At 45.7% G+C, this 17,932-nt stretch overlaps 1 protein-coding gene across 1 annotated transcript; it reads left to right on the forward strand.

Annotated features, from left to right (window-relative positions):
* The first annotated feature begins 7,684 nt into the window (after window positions 1-7,684).
* On the forward strand, window positions 7,685-14,465 carry LOC129342679 (interleukin-36 receptor antagonist protein-like). The gene is made up of 4 exons (XM_054998568.1): window positions 7,685-7,797; window positions 8,357-8,458; window positions 12,102-12,229; window positions 14,245-14,465. The coding sequence occupies exons 1-4, from the start codon at window positions 7,713-7,715 to the stop codon at window positions 14,458-14,460; spliced, it is 531 nt and encodes a 176-aa protein (XP_054854543.1). The 5' UTR covers window positions 7,685-7,712; the 3' UTR covers window positions 14,461-14,465.
* The last annotated feature ends 3,467 nt before the right edge of the window (window positions 14,466-17,932 follow it).

Raw genomic sequence — 17,932 nt, forward strand, 5'->3', positions numbered from 1 at the left:
CACCAGCTATCTTTAATGGAGTATTAAAAGCATGTTATTCTGATTATGAATAAATCCTAGGGGAAAACCCAATGAGATATTGGGAGTTCCATGAATGGATTTCCTAGTGTCTTTGAGCTTAAAGCAGAAATCTTCAAATCTAACAGACAGTCCCAAGTAATCCAAGTGTAAAAATTAAGTCAGTCCAATTAAAATTGTCAAATTTGTGCTTTGTGCTTTGGCTTCTACCATTATTGGAGAGTATTCTACCATTTCAAGTGTTAATTCATCATCTTCAGTGCAGTATTTATGAGGAAACGTGTATATAAGTCACAGAAAAAAAGCTCCCCAAATGATGCTTTCAAACACTGGTACCACAAGGTGACAGATACAGGAATCTTCTGTACATTCTAGGCACCAATTTTTCATTGTTATCAGAACTTCTTTTCTTTTTTTTCCTTGCTGATTATTGTGCTCCATCATGAGATCAGTCACTTGGAAATTACAGAAATGTGGGCCATGGAGAGTTGTTCAAATTTGCTGGAAGATTTTGATTTTAGAAGAGGAAACTTCTAAAAAATAAGAGGACTGGTCAAAAGAAAGCTGAACACAAGGATAAGATGTTCATATTCTTTTGATATGCTTAGAAATTGTTTAAATCCACAGTAACAGAAGTTCAGATAGAAAGCATACCACAGATTAGGAAAGGTACAATCAAATGTTAGTAAACTGTTATCATGTTTAATGAACAAAGTCAAGGAAGCCATAAAAATTAAGTCTTGCCTAACTCAGGTGAATGAAAAAGAGCACCAGTTTCTGGCAATATTAATCTAAGATGGTGTTAAAAACATTAAGACTTCCAATAAGAATTTTGTAAAATACATCAGAAGGCATTTATATCACAAAGGGGTGATAGGGTGTGTGCAGAGAAATCTAATGAAATCTTTTGTTGGTTTTCTCTGCAGAAGTGTATGGAGCTACTATTTTCATGAAAAGTTTCAAAAGAACTGAGTTAAATAGATAAGGGCTGGTGGACAAATTTAAAAATAATAAGCCAGTGGATCCAGATGGCATACACCCAAGACTTTGTAAATATGGAGCTCAAATATGAAATTGCTGAACACCTAGCCAAAATACTCAACTTATTGGACCAGTGTGGTATAGTGGATAGTGTGACTATATCTGAGAGATCCAGGTTTGATTCCCCTGGAAGCTTGCTGGGTAAACTTGAGCCAGTCACTATTTTAGTCTAACTTACCTCACAGGGTTTGTTGTGTGGAAAAAATGGAGAAAAGGAGAATGATGTAAGCCACTTTGGATCTCTATTGGGGAGAAAGGTGGGATATAAATGAAGTAAAATAAAAAAATCACCTACCATTCAGAGGAGGAGAGAGCAGCAAAAACAGAATCTAGAGGAGTTCCAGGAAATTATAGTATGGCTAGCTTAATTACTGTTCCAGGTGAATTAGTGGAAACTTTTATTAAAGATAGAATTATGAAGTGTGTTGAGGAATTAGTCCTTTTGAGGGAGAATCAGCATGGCCCATCGAAGCCCTAATTCATGGTCATTTTGAAGGTCTTTGGGAGGGTTATAATAAACAACTGGATAAGGGTGATCTAGTAGACAATATTGTTTGGACTTCCAAAAAGCTTTTGACCTAGCTGCTCACCAAAGATTCCTGAGTAAACTTTGTGGCATTAGAGGACTGGTCCTGTCATGATGAATTAGAAAATGGTTAAACGACAGAAAGCAGAGAGTAGGCGTAAATGGAAAGTTCTCACAATAGCGAAGTCAGGTTCCATGGAGATTACTATTGGAATCAGTAGCAGTACTATTTAATATGTTCATGAAAGACATGGAATTGGGTCTGCAGAAAAGTGGCCAAGTTTTAGATTATATTGGAGCAAAAAATCGTATCTTTATATGTTGATGGGGTATAAATTGGCTTTGACTGATTCAGGTAATGGTGAAAACATTCAATGAAACAGATTGGTGGCAACTGTGAAAAATGCAAATTCTGAACTAGAGATTATTAGGAAAGGAACTGATAACAAGATAGCTGGTATTGTAATGCCTTTACACAGATTTATGGTATGGCTCATTTGGAATCCTGTGTAGAGTTCTGGTTACTGAATCTTAAAAAGGATATTGTAACAGTGGAAAAGGTACAAAAAAGGGCAGCCTCCGAGGTCGGAGCACCATCCCTACTAGGAAAATCTAGGGATTCCAAGGCCTTTTAGATTACAGAACAGACAACTAACAAGGGGATTTAATTGTTTATAAATTTATGCATGGGGTGGCGAAAATGGATAGACAGAACTTTCCATCTCCTCTATTAGTAGAACTCACAAACACCCAATGAAACTGATGGGCAGTAGATTCAGAACTGAGAAAAGGAAGGACTTTGCCACTCAAAGAGTGATTGGCTTATAGAATTTGCTGCTATGGAATGTGGTTACCATCAGTTTAATGGGCTTTAGAAGGGAGTTAGGTGAACGTATGGAGGACACATCCATCAGTAGTATTAGCCAGTTGCCCCAATTTCTAAACAGAACCTTTGTGTTAACTGAATATCATGGTTGGGATCAGTAATGAGGTGGCTTGGACTTCCATGTACTGCTGTAGGCCTTCTAAGGTCATCTGGTTGGCCTTGGTGTAAAACAGAATGCTGGACTAAATGAACCTTTGGTCTGATGCAGAACAGTTGTTCTTGGAATTGTACGCAGAATTGATTTTGGATGCTCTTCTACAGAATCTCTGTGCAAGAATTTGGAGGATTAAGAAGTTTGGTAAAATCTTACAACTGTGAGCAAGGACATACGGGCCGTGCTGGGGTTAGGGGTGTGTGCTTTGGGAATCCAATTTGGGTAAAATACCTGAATTGGACCCGATCCAGAACACTCTGGGATTCGGAAATCCCGAAGCAAAGCTTCCCAAAGCATTTGTAATGCTTCAGGAAGCTTTGGGTTTAAATGCCCATTTCCCTGCCTCTGTGAAGAGCAGCGAAAGGAGCATTTAAAGCCCTGAATCAGCTGCTCATCAGGGGCTTCCCCAATGAGCTGCTGTTGTCAGGGCCAGGAAAATCCTCGGTCCTATCAGTGGTGAAGGAGGCGGCGCTCCGTTCACCCGCTGATGTTGGGGTTGAGGAGCTCCTCAACACCGACACTGACACTGGTGGGCGAGTGAGGCGGCGGGGAGGCTGCAGGCTTAAGCCTGCACCCCCCCCCACCGGGTGCTCTGTTCGCCCTGCTGATGTCAGGGTCGAGGAGCTCCTCAACCCCGACACTGGCGGGCGAGCAAGGTGTCAGGGAGGCTTCAAGCTTAAGCCTGCACCTCCCCTGGCCGGGTGCTCCATTCGCCCGCCGATACCAGGGTCGAGGAGCTCCTCGACCCTGACACCGGTGGGTGGGTGAGGCAGTGGGGAGGCTGTAGGTTTAAGCTTGCACACACACACACACACACACGCCAAGCACTCCGTTCGCTCACCGATGTCGGGGTCGAGGAGCTCCTCGGCCCCGACACCAGTGGGTGAAGGAGGCAGGGGGATGCAGGCATAAGCCTTCACCTCCCCGCCGGGCGCTCTGCAGCCAAGCAAAGGCAAGTGGGGCAGCTGGGTATTGTGGGGGTTTTAAAGGGCCCTGCTGCTTGTTGGCAGGACAGGGCCCTTTAAATTATCAGCTGGCAGGCAGCAGGGGGACCCCCCCTGCCGCCTGCCAGCTGATAGGGAGGGGGCTAAGTGGAGGGGTTGGGAGTGGGGGGGTGCTGGAAAACCCAGCCCCCTAAATCACTTTGGAATGCTCCAAATCTTTACGGAGCATTCCAAAGCAATTCAAATACCCGCATCCAAAGCAGCTTGCCGCTTTGGGTTTTGGGTATTTCCGAATGTTTTTCCTGCTTCAGGTAAACCCGAAGCAGGAAATCCAAATATTTCCAGCTTGCACACCCCTGGCTGGGGTAGAGGTACATGTGATTCCACAGTAATTGGACTGGGAAAAAATGCATCCAAGCCCTCTTTCATCATTCTCACTTAGCTGAATCACTATGGGATAGGATAAGTCACTTATGTAATGTAATTCATTGCCATGAATAATATAATTCCTTCTGAGAAGGACCATTGCTAAAGAGAAGTGGGGTTTTTCCTCAGTGTAGTATCCAGGAACAAACATAAGTAGTATTTACACATCCTCTTCTTATCATTTCTCCATCCTTGAGCCCTTGCACCACACAAATTCAAAAAGTCCATGCACCTTATAAGAAAATTAGAATGTATAAAAAGAGTTATTCCTGGTTGACCCTTGTCAGCTGAAGGGTTCTTTGCTTTAAGCGTGTTGCAACTAATTTCTCAAGGTCTTGCTACTTATACAGGCTACTCTTGATGCTGTGCAGTGGAGCTGCTGTTCAAAAACAAGAATTTTAAAAATCCTGTTAGCTTTTGCTTTTGTACAGATAAGCAGTCGCTGACCAGAGTAACATGTCTTCAGTTAATCATCTCCCCAGCTATCTTGGTGGTATTCTGTGGCTGAATACACTGCACTGTGCTTAAACTGTATGCACAGAGTCCATAAGAGGTTTTGCCTCTCTGCTTGGCCTGCTAACTTCGCTGAGCCTCTCATAAAGCCAATATTTCATTTCTTATCTATTACTCTGAAAATGTTACTGTTCCAAATGGAAAAGAAAACATTAGATAGTGCAAGTGGGACCCACAAGGATTTACAGGAAGCATCTCATTTTCTTGCATGCCACTATTTCCTCTCACCCTGTCTAAAAAGTTCCCATAACCCCTTTTCATGTTTCCTTCTCTTCTTCCCACCCACCAGCCAACCAACTTTTATCAACTCCCCTCACACCTGCAGCTTTCCATCCTTCCTTTCCTTTGGCAGCATCTCCCTACCAAAAGTCTGGCCCAGTTTTGCAGTGGATAGAGAATTTCTACCTACCTAAATTATTTCTAGCAAGAAATTTTGCCCTCTGGAAAGAATTTGAAGCACATAAGTGATTTGTAAACATTTAAATGCTATTGCAAGGTCACATGCATTTTAAAACAGCTTTAACTCGCTGACTACCTTTAAGCTAGCATGTTGTAGTTAGGTGCTGTGAATGAAAAGGAATGAAGCTGAAGAAGGAAGTCATGAAAGTATTTGGGAAGTGGCTATAGTGGAATGTTTGACATCACTAAAAAGATCTTTCATGGCAATCTGGCTTGGTTTCAAAAGAGCAAGATACAACTGCTTGAAGAAATGCCCCCAGTTGTTGGCATGATATGCCACAAGGTAATCGTCAGTTAATTTCCAGATTGCTAGCAATCAGTTCTTGGCTGTAGATACAAAAGGAACAGTGGCTTTCAATCCATGTTATGCATGAGATTTATGGTGATGTCTGATCAGTGAAACCAAGTTGAGTCTTTCTTAACTACGATTCATATGCAAACTTGCAGGTAAGTTGCACATCGAAGACATTTCCATGCAGCCGGCATTGCAGAAAGATGTAACTGTGGGGTTGATGTCTCTGTGGGTCTGGAACTTTGAGGTGTTCAGAAATTCATTTGGTTGGATCCAATAAAATGTTCTGCTGGTGAAAGGGATGGGTCCCAGCTGAGTTGCCTGTTCTGCTGGGGATCATGGGACCTACATGGACAAAAACCATGTGGGGGCGTATAGTAAGTATGGTTGCCAACCTCCAGGTGCGGGGGGGGGGGGAGAATGGAGATCTTCCAGTATTGTAAGATCTCCAGCAACAGTTCCCCTGGAGAAAATGGCTGCTTTGTAGAATGGACCCTATGGTTTTATACATTGTTGAAGTCCCTCCCCAAACTCTGACTTCTCCTGGCTCCATTCCCAAATCTCCAGGATTTTCCAACCTAGAGTTGGCAACTCTAGTAGCAAAGAAGAGCTTGAAAAAGCTGTCTGAATCCAGCCCAATACATTCATCATATTGACTTACACTGTGTATTGAGTCCCAGTGAGAAAGGCAGAATATAAATAAACAAATAACCCAAAGAGCTTAAATTAGAGATGGACTTCTTGAATGGGAGATTCAGCCACTTAAAATATTTTGAATGGAAAAGATTTTATCTCAGTAGTCAAGAAAGATTCAGAGGCAGAAATATTTCTCAGCAAAGGCCTGTTCTTTTGGTACATGAAACAGCATTAATTTTGATGGTAACGCACTGGGCCTTGAAAAGGTTTCTACAACTTGCTGGAATAACCCTTCCAGACAAATCATGCTGACATCACTTAACTGATCAATATCTGTGGTGAATCAGTCCAAAGTCCCAGTGCCTCGAAAGCTTAAGAAATCCAATGTGCTTTTCCTTTAGAGAGCAGCCTGTAATGGGGCGTATCATGTTCCTGATCTAGAAAAATTTCCCTCCCCAAGTGGGAAGTCACTCCCTCTGGGTAGCTAATAAAGTGTTGTACAACCACGAAAGGAAAGGATAGAGAGAGGACCTTCAGCCCACGGACAGACTGTACAAGACTTGCCATTCAGTCCAGGTACCGTCTCCTCAGCTTCCTGTTACCTTTCTGGACTTTACTTTCTTTGTGGTAGAGCAGAGGTAGGCATCCTTTTTGGGCAGGAATGCAAAAAAAAAATTGCACCTTCTCCCTGTGAAGATGATGGGTTTTTTATTTTTATTTGTGCAAGGCAAAAAAAGGAAAGAAACAACAAAAACACAGTGAGACAATACTGGCAAATTTATACATAAGTTATATGCAGTTGTCTATATGCAAGACGTTCAAATGCTGATATAAGTTCCTCAAGCTAATGTATTATGGGAAACAGGCTTTTGTTTTTCGAATGCTTGTGTCTTTCCAAAGTCTTTTAGAGACTGATTAAGATGGGTAGCCGTGTTAGTCTGTCTGTAGCAGTAGAAAAGAGCAAGAGTCCAGTAGCACCTGTAAGACTAACAAAATTCCTGGTAGGGTATGAGCTTCTGTGAGTCACAGCTCACTTCGGTATCTGAAGAAATGAGCTGTGACTTGTGAAAGCTCATACCCTACCACAAATTTTATTAGTCCTTTAGAGATTGTAAGGGCACAAAGGTTCCATTTCCAATAACTGTATCTTAAGGAAAATGATGGTATGCCAGCAAACAAAAGTGTGTGTGTGAGAGGGTTGGACTTGGCCAGAGGGATTGGGAACAAGCTGTGAGCTAGCAGTGTTGCCAGCACCTCAAAAGCTTCCGTCAGTCCCTTGGGAAGAACAGCCCTACACTCCAAGCAAAGTAGCCCAGCCTGCTATCGCTTGGCACTTGTGCTGGAGGCTGCCTGCTCCTGTGCTAGTCTATCTGCCCGCTCATGAGGGGAAGACTGACAAACTGTCAGCCTTGGATGCTGTCAAACATACAATAATTTTGCACTTTGGCCTGAAATACACATTAGGGATGGGGGAACCGTGCTTTTATCGCCCATCGGTACATAAGCAGCTCTCCAATACGGCAACACCAGCGCAAGGAGGAAGGCTGAAATCCCTTCTCTCTTCGTGCCATGGTTCCATTCCAAATCAGGGTCTGGGGCTTTTAGAAAACAAGTTTCCTCCTGCCTGACATCTGACTGCTGGTGTGAAAGTCAGGTCAGGGAGACCCCTTCCCTTCGCTCTAGAAATTGTAATGCGTAGTTCGGGCCTAAGACGACATCCTCTTTTAACAGCTCCTCACAGGATTTGAACTGCAACCACAGAAGAGGCAACCAATACAGAACCCTCCCTGAACTTATCCTAGAGAAGAATCCAGAACATGGAAGAGGCTGCAAAAATGAAAGACGAGAGGACTGTGGACGAGGAAATGGCAGATTTATTCGATGACACTCCTAAGCACCAAGGTAAAAAATGGTTTTTAATTTTCTACTAGTTAATCTGGAAAAGTTCCGTTTGTATAGTGGTTAAGAGCGCACCAGGAGAACCAGGTTTGATTCCCGACTCCTCTGCTTGAAGCCAGCTGGGTGACCTTGGGTCAGTCACAGGCAGCTCTCTCAGAGCTCCCTCAGCCCCACCCACCCCATAAAGTGATTGTTATGGGAAAAATGATAACATACTTTGTAAACCACTCTGAGTGGGTGTTAAGTTGTCCTGGAGGGGTGCTCCCTTCTCAGATTATCTGAATGGTAACTCGGGTGAGGGCCTTCCCAGTCATGGACTAGACTCTGGAACTTTCTCCCCAAAGAGACTTGTTTGTCCCCTTCTATTGCCATCTCCTGCTTGTGCGTGAAGACTTCTTTGTTTTGTTTGGCATCCCCTCAGTGATCTCTCCTTCCCAGCCTGTAATTTAATTGCTGTTTTTATGTTTTTGTATGTGTATTTTAGCTTGGTTTTACTTGTTTTTCAAGTGTGCAAGCAAGCATTTGTGTGGTTATACATTTATGTTTTATACTTTCCCCCTAGAGCTACCCTGGGTCTACAAAATTTGGGATACCAACCAGAAATTCATCTTCCTGAAGGACAGCACATTAGTAGCAGCTCCACAACAAAATTCCAATTCAGAAGGTAAAATCCAAAGTTCCATTGGCATTGCTCAGTTCCTGACCACCATGCTCACTAGAGTTAATAGTTTAACTCATCTCCAGATTCTGGATCTGGGTAATGAAGATATCCCAGGAGCTTACCTTGCAAATAGTGAGCTTTTCCTTGCTTCTGCAACTGATCCTTAGCTGTGAAGGAGATCTCTAGAATGCCCCATTCTTTTACCTCCCCTCTCTTAACTACAAGCCCCCACCTTGCCTGCTTGCTCTGCTGACCCTAACTACTTCTGAAGCCACTTCCAGTTCTTGCTTAAACAACAGGTTAACTGCATTCCTGCGGTTGCAGTCTCAGCTACTACCCTTCCTTCCTACTTGCATCAGAACCTACCAGTTCCACTGGCTGTGAACACTTCTGACTACACAACGTAACTACACAATGTATATATGTCTGTATTTAAGTATTTTTACCCTGTGAGAACCCAAAGCAGTTTACAAATGATAAAAATACATTTAAAATACACAGTCCTGGGCAGTCCTGGATCTCTTGGGTAGGGGCAGACTGGCCAATGAGTCCACCTGAAAAGCTGATGGCCTGAGGGACTGCACTCCCCTAGGGCCACCCCCTCTGCCTGGGCCACCCTAGCCCAAAGAGAGTGTTACACCAACAGGTGCTTTCCTGCTCATACCCAATTCTTCAGAGCAAGAATGAGACAGACCAAGGGCTTACTTCAAAGAAAATGTATTCGGATATTGCAACATCGGGTACACAAGCTTAAAGCGAGCGTCTGTGTGTACCATTGAAACAGAGGATTACAAGCAGTTTTAACGGCAGGTTACATCACAAAAGAAAGCATCTTCAAGACAGTTGGTCATTACATACATCTGACCTGTTGCATACCTTATCACTGGCTAATATCCAGTTCTCAGACTTATTCTTGCGACAGTGCATTTAGCACCCCAAACCTATCCCCTTACTATCCATTATATATTTCCCTTATATGGTCACTGCACACCTTAGTCCAGTCTCAATAAGCCACAAGCAGAACAGCATGTACATTACTGGAAGGGGGAGGAGGGCTACCCCTCCTCACCTCTTTCTCAAGGGTGGATGTGCCTTTGGGATACTCTTATCCAGGGCTTTTTTTCTGGGAAAAGAGGTGGTAGAACTCAGGACTGCACAATGATGTCACTTTGGGTCAGCTGGAACAAGGCGGGAGCTTTAAAAAGTTTAAATCGCCCTCGGCAAAAATGGTCACATGGCCATTTTCAAGAGGCGCCGGAACTCCGTTCCTCTGCGTTCCAGCTGAAAAAAAGCCCTGCTCTTATCTCTCCATTCCCTAGGCTACAGGGAGAAAAGGAGAGAAAAGAGGAAAGCCAGAGTCCCTCTTTCTTGGCCTGCTGTCCACAATTTCAGTTGTGGCTCAGCTATTTCCAGTAACTGGACATGGTGGGAGTGTTACAAAAGTTACATTCTACAATATGGCTATGATGAATATAGAGATACATGTGTATATAAAAATATTAATTGAGCAAGAGTGGCAGGCACAAGCCAGGGACGAGGGAAAGTAGAGGTTGCTGCAGTCAAGGATGCACTTTCTCAGCCTAGCCTAGCCTTGCCAGGGCAAGGGAGAAGATGCACCTGGCCTGACCTTGCTACGGTGAGGAAAGAGATGGGCTCACCTTATGTGAGCCATCTTGGCCAAGCACCTCCTGCTTGGATTTGGCCAGGCCGGTGCACTATTCTTTCCTTGGCTTTGGTGGGGACTGGAGGGGCTGTGGGCTGGGCTGTTTCCATGGCTGTTCACCCTGCCCTCAATCTGCCCCTGCTACTGGGCCATCTCACTTAGGGCCCTGGGCTGCACCCATGGCCCAAAAGTCAAGGTCCAAGATCCCTTTGGCTCTTATCCTTGATCTTGCCCCCAAAACCTGCCTCTCTGACCACACTCAGGCTTAAAAACCTGTAGCAGGAAGGGAAACAGAAGGTCAGTCCTGGTCTTCTTTGGCTGGCAGGCATGCTCCCAAGAGTCCCCTCTCCTGCTACATTGTTGTTGGATCTGCTCCAGGTTCTTTTGGCCAGACATGCTGAAACTCCCCAGGCCCATGGGGCACACTTTGGATGAGGGTTAGGGTTGCCAATCTCCAGGAAAGGACTGGGGTTCTCCTGGAAATACAACTGATCTTCAGGGATCAGTTCTGGAGGATACGGCAGCTTTGGAGGGTAGACAATATAGCATCTCATCCCAGCTGATCTCTTTCTTCTCCACAAATACCAGCCTCACCATGCACCATCTCCAAATCTCCAGGAATTGGGAACCCTTGCACTGTTTCCCCAACTTGAAATGCACCTGGGGAGCTATTGTTTGCCTCTTGTAGGTCATCAGTATAATTAAGCAGGTGCTCTCTAGAGCATTTGGAAATGTTATGGGAGGGGAGTTTCAGCCCCCTCTCCTTGTGTGCTGTAATCCCAAACTGAATCAATCACACATGCACCTGAGAATTATGTTTGGGTGCAATTTACTTACTTTCTTCTGTTTCAATTACACTCTGCTTATGTTGAGCTAAAACTGTCTTTCCAGGTAGACAAATGATTGCAGATCAATTCATATATCCACAAGCTTGGGACATTCAAGGACTAGCAAGGGGCAGGTCTCATTTCCTTCTTCCTTACATTTTCTCCACTTTCCTCTTTTTGCAGCCCCCACATCCTCTCCCTTTCCAGTTTCCTTCTCCCCCCTCACCCATTAACCAATCTGTCTCCGGTCTCAGTTTTCTGCTTTCCTTCATTCCCTTCCATTGGCAACTCCTGCAACCTCTCCCCTTTCCTTCTTTCCACTTACTTTCTTCTGTGCCACTCCTCCTCAGCTTTACCTTCCATACCTTCTCCCCCCCCCCCCGGGTCACTAACTGAGGCATGGAAACCTCAGCAATTTTGTATATATATGGCCTAGCAATCTAGACATGGCCACTGAGCTTTCATCTTCTAAGGTCTCAGTTAGCATTCTTTTCTTAAAGCTGCAGACATCACTTTTATATGAGAGTTTTAAAGTTCCCACTGCATTTCTTGTGGCTTTTAGATTTTTAGTAGAAAAGTCTCTTCTCTGTCCTTGGGGTCACAGTGCAGATTTTTAAAATATGTACTCTGGAGCCTGCCTCTGCAACCCTGGCCTTCTTTGGAGGTCTCCCATCATATTACTCATCAAGATGAAAATCCCAGCCATGACTTAATGGTGCTTTCTTCCACCACCACCACCACCACCACTCTGAGTTCAGGATTAGATGTATAGAGATATGGGGGGTATTCAACAAAAGAAAAGTACTTTTCCTGTGGCACCTGGGCCTGCACGTAATCAGTGAAGTCTCAGGGAAACTCACAGAAATTAGAAATTACTCTTCAGGTAGGATGGGACGGATATGAATGGGCTTAAAAGAGGGAATCCAACATTTGTTTGGAGGAGTTTCCTTTCCTTTGAGGGGTGGGAAAGAGAAGAGAATGTGGAGTTGAGAAAGAAAGAAGACTTCTCTTTGGAATGGAGAGAGGATTCGTGATACATGGCTTGAAACAGAAATCTGGTCAATTTAAGGTGCATGACACATGAGGCAATTGAATTTGAGGAAGGTCTTTGTTCTTTGTCAGTTGACCGACTGTGTTTTTGCCTGTTTTTTTCCAGTACAGTTACTTTCTATGATTCCAAATCAAGCCCTAGATTCAAGTAAGCGACCGCTCTTTATGGGCACTAAAGATAAGAAATACCTTCTGTCTGTGAAGTCGGGTGATCGACCTCAGCTACAGCTAGTGGTGAGTTTCATTTTTGCTTCCAAGTACTTTTTAATTCCCTAAGTAAATGCTTATGCTTCCATGACCCAGAATCGCTAAGCAGAAGCAAGCAATGGCAAACTGCCTCTGCATGTCTCTAGAAAACCCTATGGAGCTGCCATAAGTTGGCTGCTACTTGATGGCAGACAAAGGTAAATGCTTGTTCACTTTTCATCTCATATACTTAGGGATTATGTATATTTTTGCTTCCAAGTACTTTTTAATTCCCTAAGTAAATGCTTATGCTTCCCTGCCCTGGATAACCCAGGCTAGCCTGAACTCATCAGATCTAGCTAGCTAGACAGAGTTGTCCCTGGTGAGTCTTTGGATAGGAGACCACCAAGGAAGTCCAGGATCACTAAACAGAGGCAGGCAATGGTAAACCGCCTCTTTGTGTCTCTAGAAAACCCTATGGAGCCACCATAAATTGGCTGCCACTTGATGGCACACTCAAGTAAATGCTTTTCCACCTTTCATCTCATATAATCAGAGATTGTGTATATTTTTATATTAACTTTTATATTCCCTGCCAAAGTGACTCTCACTCTTCTCCAGGAGAGAAGTCTTTCAGTCTGGTTACACGTTTTAATTTATAAAGTTTAGGGAAAGTCATATTGGTTGCCATCTAGAGGCCAACATGCAAATACTTTGAGAGGTGGATAGAGCATGATCCTCGAGGGGAACTGATCTCTGTCGTCTGGAGATCAGTTGTAATTCTGGGAGAACTGCAGGGCCCACCCTGAGGTTGGCAAGCATAGACTGAGGCCTTGTGAATTGTGATGAAAACAGTTATGCCTTTGCAGTGCTGGTGTGCTAAGGGAATGAAAACCCATGTGAGAGCATCACACATTGCATTCTACCTGCAGATTTCACACTAATGTGGAAGCAATGCATTCCTGTGTTGGAATATGGTAACAGGGAACACACTTGTACTATATGGGGGTGGGTGGACAGTAGAGGGCCAGTCCGGTGTAGTGATCAGAGTGTTGGACTAGGATCTGGGAGATCCAGGTTCAAATCCCCACTCTGCCATGGAAGCTGGCTGGATGACTTTGGACCAGTTACACACACACTCATAGGATTGTTGTGAGAATAAAATGGAGAAGAGGAGAACTATTTAAACTGCTTTGGATTCCCATTGGGAAGAAAGGCAGAATATAAATGAAGTAAAATAAAAAAATAGAACTGGCCAAGGGAACACGTCAAATACTTCTGTGTACTTTCCTGTTGTCTGTTCCATTATTACTTTGTTACTTAGATGGCTAATCTCCAGGATTTCGTTCCTTCTGGCTGCCTCTCCCCAGCCTCCAAAATGGCAGTATGTGCTCTTTGTCTCTCCTTGTTAAACCTAGTTTGGAACAGGCCATAAGTGTCTTTTTCTACTCTGCTGAAATGGAAAATAAATAATGTTTAGCACTCATATAATGCTTTTGGAACGTTATAACAACAACAACAACCACCACCCAGTGCTTATATACCACTCTTCTGGATAGATTAGTGCCACATCCAGAGCTGTTAACAAAGTCAGTGTTATTATTAACCCTGCAATATAGCTGGGGAGCTGAGGCTGAGAGGAGTGGCTTAAGTTAATCAAGGCCACCTGCAGAGTTCATGGCAGTGGTGGGAATCGAACCAGCAAAGTGATGGCTTGGAGCAAAGCCATTTAACCACTGTGCTACAGCAGCCGCCAAATTTGTTTGTATATTATCTCAGCAATCAGTATTACAGCGCTGTAAGGTAGGCCAGTGTTGTTATTCACCCATACTAGATAGGAAGAAGGGGAAGGGCTAAGGCAATGTGACACAGTGGCTTAACAAAGGCCACCGAGTAAGTCCATGGCACAAAGGAGTTTTAAACCAGAGACTCCCAATATGCTTTACACTTATATAAATGAATGGGCAATAGTCAGGAAACCCGCCCCCATACACTTTCCTTGGGAAGACGGTATCCTATTGATACAACAGCATGTGTCTAACTCAGCATTCATGTTTTCTCAGGCAGGAGACATTATGGAACTTTATGTGAAAAAGGAGAAATCCACGGAGTTCACTTTCTTCAACCAGACCAAAGGCAGTGAAAAAACTTGCTCTTTTGAATCAGCGGCTTCCCCCGGTTGGTTCCTCAGCACAGCTTCTGAGTCAAACAAGCCTCTTGGTTTGAGTCAGGGAGGAGGTTCTGATATCACTCTTTTTTATATTGAAAGAAAAGTTTAAATCAGAATAGCTCAGACATTGGCTGATTCTGCACATGAAAAAATCCGTTCCAAATGATCTATAAAGAGGATGGGAAGTGCGGAATCAGCCTAAGAGAGTTGAAAATAATGCCACCCAAGGGATCTTCAAAACTGGCCAGAAAAGGAGACTTCTGCAATCAACTGCAATGGATAATGTAATCAATGCATGAAAATGAAATCCTGCCTTCAAGTCATAGTTGAATTATGGCAACCTCTGGTGGGGTTTTCATGGCAAGAATCTAAAGCATATAGGTTCAATAAAGGAATGCCAATGTCTAACTGCATATGTATGCTTTTCACCCAGTTGGTCTATACCTCATAGAAAAGAGGAATCCTTTTGGTGCAGCACGGAGGGCCCCATAGATTCAGGGACAGATTGACCATTAAGGCCAGAAGGAAGAGTCCTGTTGGCCTGGGGAGCCAAGGTGTCCTGGGGATGGGGCCCTTGTCCAGGGCCAATGCACTTCTGCACAGATCTCTAAGACTCTTGGTTCCAATAGCATTTTCTCCTGTGCAATAAACGTTTGCACACTCACTAGAACAGATTAGCACACAGAAAACCCTTAGCAACGTACACCATGGCCTGTACTGTCTCCAGGTACAGAGCTCGAAAAGATTCCCAGTTTTATATAAACCTGGGATGGATGAGCTTACTCAATATAACCAGCAGGAAAATGCCCCCTAAGGGGCTGCTAGGCTGCACAAGATGGACCCAGTGGGATAGTCTGCTTCTGACTCTTCTTGGCTTGGGTTACCTGTGAACAGGGCTGGCGCCAGAGTTTCTGGCGCCTGCGGCCACAAGCACACGCACTGTGCACACGCACACCTCTGACTGCATGATGACGTCACGTCATCACGCAGCGCAAGATGGATGGGGCAGCGTGCAGAAGCTTCTCCGTGCTCCACACGCCGCCCCAGCAGCTGCTCGCGGCTTCTGCGCCTGGCCGGGGTGTGTGGGAGAGGAGGAGCGCACAAGCCAGCCCCATGCTGCTGCTGCTGCCACACGCCCCAGCCGGGCGCAGAAGCCACGAGCCGCTGCTGGGGCGGTGTGCAGAGGCTGCTCCGCGCGCCACCCCAGCAGCGGCTCGCAGCTTCTGTGACCGGCCGGGGTGTGTGGGGGCAGAGGAGCACGCAGCGGAGCTGCCATGGCTGGCTGCAGCTGCTGCTGCAGCCAGCCAGCCAGCTCCATGCCGCCACCGCCGCCACACACCCCAGAAGCCGCGAGCCGCTGCTGGGGCGGCGCACAGAGGCTGCGCCCGGCTGGGGCGTGTGGTGGTGGCGGCAGCGGCAGCAGCAGCACGGGGCTGGCTGGCTGCAGCAGTAGCTGCAGCCCAGTCATGCCAGCTTCGCTGCGCGCGCCTCCGTCCCCAACATGTCCTCCGGCGCCCCTCCAGTGCCCTCGCGCCTGAGGCCACCGCCTACCTGGCCTCCATTGGCGCACCGGCCCTGCCTGTGAACACTATCAGGGAACACAACAGTTTTCTTCTTTGCTCTTTGTAGGCATGATAGCGCAATGTAAAATGTGTTTATTTTATGACGTTGCAGTCTTCATCATGTGACATTTAAATCCTTCCAGTCTCTCAGCCACACCTTTAGTCAAATACAGTATCATTTCCTGGACGGCATTACCAAAAACACACCCCTCCCTTTCCCTCCTGGTTCACTCTTTCTTTTTTTCAAATTCGCCTCAGTAAGGTAGGGAACCAGTGCCTTAACAACATACCTGGAACTTTCTGGTTGTCTGCTGAATATTTTATACGACGATGAAGACAATGCTGTTAATTGTGGAAATTTTCTATTGCAAATCTCAACTATCAATTGTGCCTTTTCGGCCAGCCAATTTTGGCTTGTGGTGACCAGGATGGGTGTGAATTGTTTTTGTATATATGAGGATTCTTTCCTCTGTCAATAATGAGAGATATTTGTAACATCATCTACTAAGTATCAGAGAAGAAATGTAATTTGGCCATGAGCCAGAGAGCATGGCAGGGGGTACTACCAGCAAGCAGGGTCGGCGCGCCCATTGAGGCCAGGTAGGCGGTGGCCTCAGGGTGCAGGGTGCTGGAGGAGGTGTGGGGAGCAGGAGCACGCGCCATGGAGCTGCAGCCTTCTAGCTCTCCCACCCCACCCTGCCGCTGCCACCAGCACCTGCCCCCAGCCGGGCGCAGCAGCCGTGGGCAGGCATCTGTGGCGGTGCAGGGCAACTGAGCAGGAGAGCTGGGAGGCCACCTGTGCGCTGTCCCAGCAACCCGTTGCAGCAATCGGGCCAGCAGCACGCGCCTGCCCATGATGATGTCACATGTGACATCATCACGCAGGCCAGTGCGTGTGTGCGTGTGCGCACGGGGGGGGGGGTGCCCAGCCTGCCGGCCAGCCGCAAAAACCAAAAACCCTGGCGCCACTGCTGCCAGCAAGGCCCCTGTCACACCTTGGAAAAAATTTCACATTTGGAATGAGTAGGAATACTTTGACTAAACTATGAGCAGAACCACAAGTGACAAAAGGCACAGATTGGACACTTGTCTGCTTCCCTCAAGTTTTGATGGGAAATGTAGGCAGCTTGGCGGAATGTTGGACAAATGACAGTTGAAAAGTCCATTGGACAGCAGTCAGAGAGCGAAGCTGCGAGACCAGGATGCCTACATTTCCCATCAAAACTTGAGGGAAGCAGACAAGTGTCCAATCTGTGCCTTTTGTCACTTGTGGTTCTGCTCTATGTCACCTGCTGTGACCAGCCAATCAAGGAATCATGTGCACCAATGAACAATCCCACAGAAAGCTGCTGTAGCATAATGGTTAAGTGGTTGGGCTGCGAGTAGGCACTCTGCTACTTCAACTCTGACTGTCATCAGCTCAGCAGGTGGCCTTGGGTAAGCCACTCCCCTCAGCCCCAGCTCCCCAGCTATATTGTGGGGATAATAATAACACACTGACTTTGTTCACTGCTCTGAGTTTGACAATAAAGAACATTATTTTGTTATTACTGTTCCTGTTACTATTACTATTATATCACTTGTTTCTGCCAAGCCCTGCAATAGGCAATCAAGCTCAAACAAAGCGCGGGAGCACTCCTGTGGCTGGTGCAATGCCATCACTTCCGGAAGTGACATTTTCGCATCTGCTAGGAGCATGTGTGCCACACATGTTTCCGGGGTGCTTGCGGATGGCAGGCGATCTCCAGGCTGCCCCAAACTTCCTACTGGTCACCAGCCTCTTCACATATTTCTGAGAACACAGGCTGCACCTGGGTTCTCCATCCTCTGTCAGCCTATAATACAATCACGCATGACTTCTAACTTCCCATGCATATGGCACCTGATTAGGATAAGGTCCATGGTACAGTTGGAGAAGGGTTTTCAGCCTTCCCCCAGCACCATTTCCCCAACTTGACATGTCCTGGGTGGGAGTGCTATTGGGGGAAAACTACGTGTTCCATTTTCCCAACTGGCTCA

Source organism: Eublepharis macularius, chromosome 14 (assembly GCF_028583425.1).
Source record: "Eublepharis macularius isolate TG4126 chromosome 14, MPM_Emac_v1.0, whole genome shotgun sequence".
NCBI classification, from domain to species: Eukaryota; Metazoa; Chordata; class Lepidosauria; order Squamata; family Eublepharidae; genus Eublepharis; species Eublepharis macularius.